The following is a 13,698-nucleotide window of genomic DNA, read 5'->3' on the forward strand; positions in this document are numbered from 1 at the left end:
GTCTGAATTCTCTTTAATGGTTTCTCCTTCTGCTTGTTTCTATGAGGCTGGGAGGGTTGAACTGCATCACATCCCACATTCTGAATTGGCCTACTTATTCCCACTTGAGGTCAGTTGATTTGTACCTCCATCTCTTGTATCTTCTGTAAACTGAGATGTAGGTCTATAAGCTTGATTAGATTTAAGCAGAACAGCCCTGGCAAGAATAAATACTTCATTGGTAGTGATGAATTTCATCTTGAAACATGTCTATTCCTTGGCCAAGTTGAGTGTGCTGATTCTGTGTGCTCTAGGCAGATTTATGGTTCCCAAGTAGATCAATGCAAAATGAATCAAAATAACTTGTGTTATTAGAAATCTAATTGTTTTAAAATAATACATTTTGTAATTGTGAGAATTGTGTTACCCAGCTCTTCTTCAAAAAAGATTTTACCTTGAAAAGCTAGAACTGGTGAGTCAACACCAAAACTAAAATAAAATGAGACTCATTAATGAGAAAAAAATAATAACAAAACAAAAACAAAGTAGGTATTTAAACCCCACCAACAAATTCACCATCACTATTATTTCATAAAAGAAAATTCATTCAAATAACCCACAAAAAGGTGGAAGATACTTCAAGTAATCATTCCCAAGAAAGGACAGCTAGCAATTGCATGCCAAAATTATCCTTATTTTTGTTTATTTTGTCATGTATCAGTAAGCACTTAAGGATTAATATCAGTCTGCAAACTGGTACCTGATGCAAGATGCTTTACTTCTTGGCCTGATTTTTAATCCATGAATGAAGTTGTTCTAGCTACTTCATGGGAATATTCATTCGACAAACACTAACCAAACACTTGTTATACTATTAAGCAGAGAAATTCAGGAGCAAATGAGGTCACGTATATGAAAACACTGTATACAGTGCCTTGTAGATTGCAAAGCATCATAAAAATATGTGGTATTATTACAAATGTATATATTATCATATATAATTATATAATATATTACATATATTACATAATTACATAATATATAACTATATATTACATATACATATTATATATACATATATAATTACAAACCGATTCCTAAAAAGAGATTACCCAATACACGTTTTAGTGACTTAGCAATTTTCTATATTCATGTTATCAAAAATAGTACTCAGAATTCTTTGGAATGCATATTTTCCTTTTTTTTTTTTTTTGTTTAAAGAAAATAGTTATATTTGTGATGTACCTCATGATTCTGCCATTTTCTGCTTTATGGGAACTGAGGATGTTACCATTCCCTCAGATGGTTGTGACTCCCAAGGGAAAGTTATCAAGCTAGAAACTGCTGCTATAATTACCAGTATGTAGACTCTGGATTCTAAAAAAGAAAATGTCACAGGGTCTAAAAGGCAGGTTCAGACAAAGAGAAAATTTTATTTTCTTATTCTTGAAATGACTAAGATTTTTCAGTGTTAAAGTTCACTTTCAAGTATGATCAATAACGAGACATCAAATGTAAAAATTATGTAGTTTTATAATTTTCTCCATTGCTTCTTAAACCACTTAAAGTAATTTCACAATTCAACACAGTTAGGTGTCTTTTTTACTTTCTTCATTTTTTACTTCTTTAGGCAACAATGGATCAATCTTCAGTAATAAACCTTCACTTGTTGAACTACGAAGGAAAGCACGTATCACAAAGGGACCTGGAAACAAAAACGAGAATCGACTTTGATTTTATATCACAATGCCACCTCATGAGCAAACACAGTAAACCCTCACTAAATATTGTCACTAGGTTCTTGGAAACTGCAAATTTAAGCAAAACAACTTATAGAGAAATCAGTTGTACCACAGGATAATTAATAAGAGTTAAGTTTCGAAGACAAATTTCTAGTCACAAAAATATCACCGAGCTTCTAAATAAAGAGCTCAAACACTTCTAATATTAACCACTGAAATAAATTTGAACTATAAATACATTTAAGATTAATAAAAGCAATAATTATTTACCCAACTGTTGGTAAATCAGAGTGACAAGAGTCATAGTGGTGGTGACTCAAATCAAAGACTAAGTGTTTGCAAAATGAAAACCGTAAGAAGCGCCTTCTGCCATCATGCAGTTCAAAAACAAACTAACAAATATGATTGGCTCCCTGAGTGCTTTCATACCACATCATTTATTGTCCTGCATTTGTATGATTATCATATACTTTGCACATTTTAATTTTACAATAGTTTGCATTCATTCATTCATCTTCCAACTCCCTTATTCCAGTCCATGGTTGCGGGAGGCCAAAGCCTATCCCGGCAGGTCAGAGCATAGGTGGGAATGATCTCCAGATAAGCAGCATCTCATTGCAGGGCACATGTACACACCCCCAACACTCATTCACACCAGGACCACGTAGATGTACCAATTAACCTAACATGCCCATCTTTGGGATGTGGGAGAAAACCGAAGTACCCAGAGAACCCATGCAGACATGAGGAGAACATGCTAACTCCAAACAGACAGTGGCTCTGGCCAGGAATCTATTTTTTTCTTATGAATGTTATAATGAAATAACATTGGACAAAAGGATATTGTTCAAGGACCTGCTGTACAAATATGTAACAGGAAAACTTATAGAACTCATGTCATATTTTCACATAAAAAGTACTATATTACTAAACTTTTTGTATTACTGTATAATATTTTGAATTATAAGAAGAGGAAGACAGTTTCATTTCTAGAATTTCTAGAATAGAAGACAAACTAGTTGTACTCTAGAATATTAGAGATTCATCCTTGAAACTACATATACTCACTAATAATTCATTTCTCTCTTCCAGAAGATGATCACCTACAATTTATTTTATTGCAAAGTCAACAGTGAAGGGAACAGGTGGTGATATTTACATTTGATGGAAATATCATAAATATTTATTTAAAACAGTCAGCACAGATGCTACCTTTGTGTTACCACACAATTGGTAAAGTTCCCTAAAAACTAAAATGCTTTTCATAAGAACAATGTTAAGGGGCTTCATTTAAAATAGCAAAAAGACAGCCAGACACCATGGCTCACACCTGAAATCCTAGCACTTTGGTAGGCCAAGGTGGGTGGATCACCTGAGGTCAGGAGTTTGAGACCAGCCTGGCCAATATGATGAAACCCCATCTCTACTAAAAATACAAAAATTAGCTGACATGGTGGCGGGCGCCTATAATCCCAGCTACTTGGGAGGCTAAGGCAGGAGAATTGCTTGAACCTGGGAGGCGGAGGTTGCAGTGAGCTGACATCAAACCAGTGCACTCCAGCATGGGCGACAGAGTGAGACCCTGTCTCAAAAAATAAAATAAAGTTGCAAAATGAGAATCACAACATTTTTTTTTTTTTTTTTTTTGAGACGGAGTCTCGCTCTGTCGCCTGGGCTGGAGTGCAGTGGCCGGATCTCAGCTCACTGCAAGCTCCGCCTCCCGGGTTTACGCCATTCTCCTGCCTCAGCCTCCCGAGTAGCTGGGACTACAGGCGCCCGCCTCGTCGCCCGGCTAGTTTTTTGTATTTTTTTTTAGTAGAGACGGGGTTTCACCATGTTAGCCAGGATGGTCTCGATCTCCTGACCTCGTGATCCACCCATCTCGGCCTCCCAAAGTGCTGGGATTACAAGCTTGAGCCACCGCGCCCGGCGAATCACAACATTTAAACATGCTAAGGGGCTTCATATGAAATAGCAAAAAGAGAATAACAACATTTTGAGGATTTGCTGTCCGTCATCTACTCCTACTATGGTCTCAGAGGATCCTGTACTGAAATCAAAGTTCTCTGTGGACTATAAGAATCCATACACATCCAAATACTTAGTAGTATGGCCATATTTAGGACAAGAGAATTAACAAGGGTGGTATTTATTCACTAGTATGGTTAACTCCCAAAAAAGGTGAAAAATAGCTTAAGATTGTGTCTTTTAATTATAAATTCAGTTATAAAAGTAAACCTGACAAATTCTTATCATGGTAAGCCTACAAATGAATAATCAATCAAGTATAATGGACCCTTGCTTGGCTTCAACCATCCACAAGTGAAATTTGTCTGAGGAAAGAATTTGAACAGCACACAACACAATGATAAAGAAACTGGACACCTGTGTTCTAGCCTACTACACAGCTTCTGCATCTCAACTGAGTTGAGTGATTCTCTATGAATCACCTCATTTATAAATGACTCTGATGACACAATAAAATGATCTTCTTTCTTTCCTCTAATAAATAAATAAGATTAAGAAAACTAACTGCGGGGGGCAGAGCAAGATGGCCGAATAGGAACAGCTCCAGTCTCCAACTACCAGCGCGAGCGACACAGAAGACCGGTGATTTCTGCATTTTCAACTGAGGTACTGGGGTCATCTCACTAGGGAGTGCCGGACAATTGGGGCTGGTCAGCTGCTGCAGCCCAACCAGTGAGAGCTGAAGCAGGGCGAGGCATTGTCTCACCTGGGAAGCGCAAGGGGGAAGGGAATCCTTTTTCCTAGCCAGGGGAACTGAGACACATAACACCCGGAAAATCGGGTAACTCCCACCCCAATACTGCACTTTAAGCAAACGGGCACACCAGGAGAATATATCCCACACCTGGCCGGGAGGGTCCCACGCCCATGGAGCCTCCCTCATTGCTAACACAGCAGTCTGCGATCTAACCGCAAGGCAGCAGCGAGGCTGGGGGAGGGGCGCCCGCCATTGCTGAGGCTTAAGTAGGTAAACAAAGCCGCTGGGAAGCTCAACTGGGTGGAGCTCACAGCAGCTCAAGGAAACCTGCCTGTCTCTGTAGACTCCACCTCTGGGGACAGGGCACAGCTAAACAACAACAACAAAAAAAGCAGCAGGAACCTCTGCAGACGCAAACGACTCTGTCTGACAGCTTTGAAGAGAGCAGTGGATCTCCCAACATGGAGGTTGAGATCTGAGAAGGGACAGACTGCCTGCTCAAGTGGGTCCCTGACCCCTGAGTAGCCTAACTGGGAGACATTCCCCACTAGGGGCAGTCTGACACCCCACACCTCACAGGGTGGAGTACACCCCTGAGAGGAAGCTTCCAAAGTAAGAATCAGACAGGTACACTCGCTGTTCAGCAATATTCTATCTTCTGCAACCTCTGCTGCTGATACCCAGGCAAACAGGGTCTGGAGTGGTCCTCAAGCAATCTCCAACAGACCTACAGCTGAGGGTCCTGACTGTCAGAAGGAAAACTATCAAACAGGAAGGACACCTATACCAAAACCCCATCAGTACGTCACCATCATCAAAGACCAGAGGCAGATAAAACCACAAAGATGGGGAAAAAGCAGGGCAGAAAAGCTGGAAATTCAAAAAATAAGAGCGCATCTCCCCCTGCAAAGGAGCGCAGCCCATCGCCAGCAATGGATCAAAGCTGGTCAGAGAATGACTTTGACGAGATGAGAGAAGAAGGCTTCAGTCCATCAAACTTCTCAGAGCTAAAGGAGAATTTACGTACCCAGTGCAAAGAAACTAAAAATCTTGAAAAAAGAATGGAAGAATTGACAGCTAGACTAATTAATGCAGAGAAGGTCATAAACGAAATGACAGGGATGAAAAACATGACACGAGAAATACGTGACAAATGGACAAGCTTCAGTAACCGACTCGATCAACTGGAAGAAAGAGTATCAGCGATGGAGGATCAAATGAATGAAATGAAGCGAGAAGAGAAACCAAAAGAAAAAAGAAGAAAAAGAAATGAACAAAGCCTGCAAGAAGTATGGGATTATGTAAAAAGACCAAATCTACGTCTGATTGGGGTGCCTGAAAGTGAGGGGGAAAATGGAACCAAGTTGGAAAACACTCTTCAGGATGTCATCCAGGAGAACTTCCCCAACCTAGTAGGGCAGGCCAACATTCAAATTCAGGAAATACAGAGAACGCCACAAAGATACTCCTCCAGAAGAGCAACTCCAAGACACATAATTGCCAGATTCACCAAAGTGGAAATGAAGGAAAAAGTCTTAAGGGCAGCCAGAGAGAAAGGTCGGGTTACACACAAACGGAAGCCCATCAGACTAACAGCAGATCTCTCGGCAGAAACTCTACAAGCCAGAAGAGAGTGGGGCCAATATTCAACATTCTTAAAGAAAAGAATTTTAAACCCAGAATTTCACATCCAGCCAAACTAAGTTTCATAAGTGAAGGAGAAATAAAATCCTTTACAGATAAGCAAATGCTTAGAGATTTTGTCACCACCAGGCCTGCCTTACAAGAGACCCTGAAGGAAGCCCTAAACATGGAAAGGACAAACCGGTACCAGCCATTGCAAAACCATGCCAAAATGTAAAGACCATCGAGGCTAGGAAGAAACTGCATCAACTAACGAGCAAAATAACCAGTTAATATCATAATGGCAGGATCAAGTTCACACATAACAATACTAACCTTAAATGTAAATGGACTAAATGCTCCAATTAAAAGACACAGACTGGCAAACTGGATAAAGAGTCAAGACCCATCAGTGTGCTGTATTCAGGAGACCCATCTCACATGCAGAGACATACATAGGCTCAAAATAAAGGGATGGAGGAAGATCTACCAAGCAAATGGAGAACAAAAAAAAAAGCAGGGGTTGCAATCCTAGTCTCTGATAAAACAGACTTTAAACCATCAAAGATCAAAAGAGACAAAGAAGGCCATTACATAATGGTAAAGGGATCAATTCAACAGGAAGAGCTAACTATCCTAAATATACATGCACCCAATACAGGAGCACCCAGATTCATAAAGCAAGTCCTTAGAGACTTACAAAGAGACTTAGACTCCCATACAATAATAATGGGAGACTTCAACACTCCACTGTCAACATTAGACAGATCAACGAGACAGAAAGTTAACAAGGATATCCAGGAATTGAACTCATCTCTGCACTAAGCGGACCTAATGACATCTATAGAACTCTCCACCCCAAATCAACAGAATATACATTTTTCTCAGCACCACATCGCACTTATTCCAAAATTGACCACATAATTGGAAGTAAAGCACTCCTCAGCAAATGTACAAGAACAGAAATTATAACAAACTGTCTCTCAGACCACAGTGCAATCAAACTAGAACTCAGGACTAAGAAACTCAATCAAATCGCTCAACTACATGGAAACTGAACAACCTGCTCCTGAATGACTACTGGGTACATAACGAAATAAAGGCAGAAATAAAGATGTTCTTCGAAACCTATGACAACAAAGACACAACATACCAGAATCTCTGGGACACATTTAAAGCAGTGTGTAGAGGGAAATTTATAGCACTAAATGCCCACAAGAGAAAGCAGGAAAGATCTAAAATGGACACTCTAACATCACAATTTAAAAAACTAGAGAGGCAAGAGCAAACACATTCAAAAGCTAGCAGAAGGCAAGAAATAACTAAGATCAGAGCAGAACTGAAGGAGATAGAGGCACAAAAAACCCTCCAAAAAATCAATGAATCCAGGAGTTGGTTTTTTGAAAAGATCAACAAAATTGACAGACTGCTAGCAAGACTAATAAAGAAGAAAAGAGAGAGGAATCAAATAGACGCAATAAAAAATGATAAAGGGGATATCACCACCGACCCCACAGAAATACAAACTACCATCAGAGAATACTATAAACACCTCTACGCAAATCAACTAGAAAATCTAGAAGAAATGGATAATTTCCTGGACACTTACACTCTTCCAAGACTAAACCAGGAAGAAGTTGAATCCCTGAATAGATCAATAACAGGCTCTGAAATTGAGGCAATAATTAATAGCCTACCAACCAAAAAAAGTCCAGGACCAGATGGATTCACAGCTGAATTCTACCAGAGGTACAAGGAGGAGCTGGTACCATTCCTTCTGAAACTATTCCAATCAATAGAAAAAGAGGGAATCCTCCCTAACTCATTTTATGAGGCCAACATCATCCTGATACCAAAGCCTGGCAGAGACACAACAAAAGAAGAAAATTTTAGACGAATATCCCTGATGAACATCGATGCAAAAATCCTCAATAAAATACTGGCAAAACGGATTCAGCAGCACATCAAAAAGCTTATCCACCATGATCAAGGGGGCTTCATCCCTGGGATGCAAGGCTGGTTCAACATTCGCAAATCAATCAACGTAATCCAGCATATCAACAGAACCAAAGACAAGAACCACATGATTATCTCAATAGATGCAGAAAAGGCTTTTGACAAAATTCAACAGCCCTTCATGCTAAAAACGCTCAATAAATTCGGTATTGATGGAACGTACCTCAAAATAATAAGAGCTGTTTATGACAAACCCACAGCCAATATCATACTGAATGGGCAAAAACTGGAAAAATTCCCTTTGAAAACTGGCACAAGACAGGGATGCCCTCTCTCACCACTCCTATTCAACATAGTGTTGGAAGTTCTGGCTAGGGCAATCAGGCAAGAGAAAGAAATCAAGGGTATTCAGTTAGGAAAAGAAGAAGTCAAATTGTCCCTGTTTGCAGATGACATGATTGTATATTTAGAAAACCCCATTGTCTCAGCCCAAAATCTCCTTAAGCTGGTAAGAAACTTCAGCAAAGTCTCAGGATACAAAATTAATGTGCAAAAATCACAAGCATTCTTATACACCAGTAACACACAAACAGAGAGCCAAATCATGAATGAACTTCCATTCACAATTGCTTCAAAGAGAATAAAATACCTAGGAATCCAACTTACAAGGGATGTAAAGGACCTCTTCAAGGAGAACTACAAACCACTGCTCAGTGAAATAAAGAGGACACAAACAAATGGAAGAACATACCATGCTCATGGATAAGAAGAATCAATATCGTGAAAATGACCATACTGCCCAAGGTTATTTATAGATTCAATGCCATCCCCATCAAGCTACCAATGAGTTTCTTCACAGAATTGGAAAAAGTGCTTTAAAGTTCATATGGAACCAAAAAAGAGCCCGCATTGCCAAGACAATCCTAAGTCAAAAGGACAAAGCTGGAGGCGTCACGCTACCTGACTTCAAACTATACTACAAGGTTACAGTAACCACAACAGCATGGTAGTGGTACCAAAACAGTGACATAGACCAATGGAACAGATCAGAGTCCTCAGAAATAATACCACACATCTACAGCCATCTGATCTTTGACAAACCTGAGAGAAACAAGAAATGGGGAAAGGATTCCCTATTTAATAAATGGTGCTGGGAAAACTGGCTAGCCATAAGCAGAAAGCTGAAACTGGATCCTTTCCTTACGCCTTATACGAAGATTAATTCAAGATGGATTAGAGACTTAAATGTTAGACCTAATACCATAAAAACCCTAGAAGAAAACCTAGGTAGTACCATTCAGGACATAGGCATGGGCAAGGACTTCATGTCTAAAACACCAAAAGCAACGGCAGCAAAAGCCAAAATTGACAAATGAGATCTAATTAAACTAAAGAGCTTCTGCACAGCAAAAGAAACTACCATCAGAGTGAACAGGCAACCTACAGAATGGGAGAAAATTTTTGCAATCTACTCATCTGACAAAGGGCTAAAATCCAGAATCTACAAAGAACTCAAACAAATATACAAGAACAAAACAAACAACCCCATCAAAAAGTGGGGAAAGGATATGAACAGACATTTCTCAAAAGAAGACATTCATACAGCCAACAGACACATAAAAAAATGCTCATCATCACTCACCATCAGAGAAATGCAAATCAAAACCACAATGAGATACCATCTCACACCAGTTAGAATGGCAATCATTAAAAAGTCAGGAAACAACAGGTGTTGGAGAGGATGTGGAGAAATAGGAACACTTTTACACTGCTGGTGGGATTGTAAACTAGTTCAACCATTATGGAAAACAGTATGGCGATTCCTCAAGGATCTAGAACTAGATGTACCATATCACCCAGCCATCCCACTACTGGGTATATACCCAAAGGATTATAAATCATGCTGCTATAAAGACACATGCACACGTATGTTTATTGTGGCACTATTCACAATAGCAAAGACTTGGAATCAACCCAAATGTCCATCAGTGACAGACTGGATTAAGAAAATGTGGCACATATACACCATGGAATACTATGCAGCCATAAAAAAGGATGAGTTTGCGTCCTTTGTAGGGATATGGATGCATCTGGAAACCATCATTCTGAGCAAACTATCACAAGAACAGAAAACCAAACACCACATGTTCTCACTCATAGGTGGGAACTGAACAATGAGCTCACTTGGATTCGGGAAGGGGAACATCACACACTGGGGCCTATCATGGGGAGGGGGGAGGGGGGAGGTATTGCATTGGGAGTTATACCTGATATAAATGATGAATTGATGGGTGCTGACGAGTTGATGGGTGCAGCACACCAACATGGCACAAGTATACATATGTAACAAACCTGCACGTTATGCACATGTACCCTAGAACTTAAAGTATAATAAAAAAAAAAAAATTAAAAAAAATAATAATAAATAAATAAATAAATAAAAAAGAAAACCAACTGCTAGTGCCAATGACAAAGTTAATGACCTGGCTTCAAAATGTCATTTTAGAAATAATTTTAGTCCCTAACATCACTGTAAGTTTAAAGCAATCAGTTATAGTTTTCTTTCAAACTTTGCTACATTTATTAGTAGTAATAATGTGGGAATCTACAAAGGTTTCAGGATGCATTCCTCATTAATGCTAGAGAAATCCTTTGGAGAATCAAATTTATTTATCTAATACCTGGAAATATAATACTTGCATGTTAACTTGATTTTTTATTTAATATTTTACATTTTGCTATTATACTTGCATGTTAACTTGACTTTTTTCTTCATATTTTACATTTTAAAGTATCACAGGGGTATAGGGAAGTCTGCCCTCAGCAAACCACTTACCAAAATTCAGTGATCTGTGCCTACAAACTTCATTAATAACTGCTTGCAGATTGGCAGCTATCTGGTCACTTGACATATCCAACTGAAAGAAAGTAATATATATAATATTAATGATGAGAAAGCAAGAAGATAATACAATTATTCTAGACTATTTTTCAAATATTCAATCAATGCAAATTATCTAGTAAGTGACCCTACTGTGAAAGGGGAAAACCTCTACAGCTCTTTGTTTCGAATGCCACATTTACATGTCTTCACATGTCAAGATTTAATAGATTTATAGAACATGTTATAACAAATTGAAGTTGAAGTTTTTCTACTTGAGAGTCCTTGACTTCCAAGTAATTTCCCCAAAGCATATCTTGGAGCAGAGTACATCATTTCCTACACCCACCCTGCAAGGAAACAGTGATATTTTCTCATGAAGTTTGTTGATTTAAAGGAAACTAAGAAAATGTTTAGAAATTAATGTTTTCATGAGTCCAAAATAAAACTGCTTGCCACATGCATTCAGACAATATATATCTACACAGAGACAATTTCAGGATGTTGTGCTAACATTCTAATTTTTCAAACACTCTATGCAATAACAATTATCCTGTCATTTAGCAGCAAGTAAATATACAGTGAATGAGTCCTATTCATAAAACTCCTAAACTCAAATTACACCCTTGAAAAGTCTTTGTGTTTATTATTCAAATTCAATGACTCTTACTCTTCCTAAATATTCCAGTTAAAATCCATTATATTACATTCAAATGTTTACAGGATTTTGCACTGTGCCAAATAAACCAATTTTTAAAAAATTCATGGCTGGGCACGGTGGCTCACGCCTGTAATCCCAGCACTTTGGGAGGCCAAGGCAGGCGGATGACCTGAGGTCAGGAGTTTGAGACCTGCCTGGCCAACACAGTGAAACCTCGTCTCTACCAAAAATACAAAAATTAGTCAGGTGTGGTAGCAGATGCCTGTAAACCCAGCTACTCGGGAGGCTGAGGCAGGAGAATCGCTTGATCCCAGGAGGCAGACGTTGCAGTCGGCTCAGATCGCGTCATTGCACTCCAGCCTGGGTGACGAGAGTGAAACTCTGTCTCAAAAAAAAAAGAAGATTCATATAAAATTATAGTAGCTTAACAGGCAAAATTTATACAGTACAATAGTTGAAGTTCAAACAAGATTTCTGTTTTCCAAAGACTCTGAGAGCACCGTGAGAATTGTGCCCCACATAAACATAAAGAGAATTCATCCTAAAAAAATTATTTTATCATCATCAACAGCATTTATTCAACACCCACTTGGGCACGATGCAGTACCAAATCCTAAGTGAGAAAGGTTGGACAATACTGGAGGAATTCTCACTTTATGCCAATCCTTAAGTAGAAGTTCTGAGAGGAAAAAAAAGCAATGCTTAGTTCACCTTATTAAGTCCATACACCATACAGACTTTAATTTGCATTGAAGCAGGTAGCTCACTGGCAGAGACGGCACCTTATATCTTTTATGTTGAAAAATAAAAAAAAAAAAGGCTAAAGGCATCAGCATGTGTCCCTGCCTTCAATTCCCCTCTTAATTCTGCACAATATATGTTTCAAATATATAAAACAATTACGTCCCCTGCAACTTTCATTATTAGGATGCCTTCAATGATTTTATCAATTTAAGTTTTAAAAAAACACAAAAATGTTTTAAAACATAGTTTATACTTTTATTCAAATTTTAGCATCTTTAATATATGGTACTGTGCCCTCTACTGAATTTTAAAATATATGTATAGCTATACTTTTTATTTTAGATATTGTGCAAAATTATGGAAATGTTACATATCTCATAGGCATTACTGTGATTATTTAATTGGCTAATGACAAGACAGATAGCTGTGTACAAAAACAAAATATAAGTGTGGATGAGTTTTATCAAAACTTGCAAAGGAAATTAATTTGGGGTGACAATGATTTAAGAGAACTCAGAAAAGCAAACTTACTAGGTTTTTCTGCCTACTTCTCAGTTAGTCTGCACTCCAATAGTGCTTTCCCATGTGATAACATTTTGTGGTCTTAAGGAGACAGGATGACTATTTCGAGGAGAGAGTATTATCTATTATATTAACAATAGCACAGTATATGACTTGGTACAGTAAGGGAAAAACAAACAGGGATGGGGTTGATCTTGAAGGGGATATAGGACTATGTTAAGCACCATGTTTGTACGTGTGCATATGTGTGTATCTGAATATATAACAGTCACAATACTATATATGTTTAACTAAAGTGATTATCCACTGCAAGACAAAACAGTTATTCCTTATTCTGGAGCATACATGTTTTCAAAAAAAAAAAAAAAAAAGACCTTTACTTTCTGCTTAGCATTGCTTATAATGTCAGAAACCATTCCCTAAGCAGACAGAAGACTTCTACAAAAGACGTCAGGGCAGTGGCTCGGTAGACACAGGTGAACTTTATGTCTCTATCTCTGTTTTAACTCTCAGATTTCCCCCTTTTTGCGTAATTCCTAACCATTTTATTCAATAACTTTCTTATCATCATGATAAAACTAAAAATTAGTGGTTCTTAACCCTTTTTTTTTTGTCCCGTTGAGATGCATATGTCATAATTCATCTCAGGGCAAAATGTAATCACAAGCATGTCCAAGCCAGTGATTCTTAAACATTTTTAGGTCACTGAGTCTTGCTACAGAAAAATGCACATAAAGAACTTAGTCTACACTACCAGGGTCTTCATAGATTCTCTGATTTAAAAGAAAGGGGATAAAAGAAGAAAGATTTCTGGGGAAAGTGTCTGAGTTAAAAAGGATCCCTGGGCCACATTTTGAGAACCACT

At 38.3% G+C, this 13,698-nt stretch overlaps 1 protein-coding gene across 1 annotated transcript in view; it reads right to left on the minus strand.

Moving 5' to 3' along the window:
• Positions 1-1,387: 1,387 nt before the first annotated feature.
• The window catches only part of MRPL1 (mitochondrial ribosomal protein L1), a 102,827-nt gene continuing 90,516 nt past the window's right edge, over positions 1,388-13,698 (minus strand). Inside the window, exons 8-9 of the mRNA XM_023222551.1 lie at positions 10,862-10,943; positions 1,388-1,684 (exon numbers count right to left, since the gene is read on the minus strand). Of these exons, the coding sequence (XP_023078319.1) occupies positions 1,569-1,684; positions 10,862-10,943 (198 nt within the window). The 3' untranslated portion in view covers positions 1,388-1,568. The remainder of the gene's footprint in view (positions 1,685-10,861; positions 10,944-13,698) is intronic.

The sequence above is a fragment of the Piliocolobus tephrosceles genome, chromosome 3 (assembly GCF_002776525.5).
Source record: "Piliocolobus tephrosceles isolate RC106 chromosome 3, ASM277652v3, whole genome shotgun sequence".
Classification (NCBI taxonomy): domain Eukaryota; kingdom Metazoa; phylum Chordata; class Mammalia; order Primates; family Cercopithecidae; genus Piliocolobus; species Piliocolobus tephrosceles.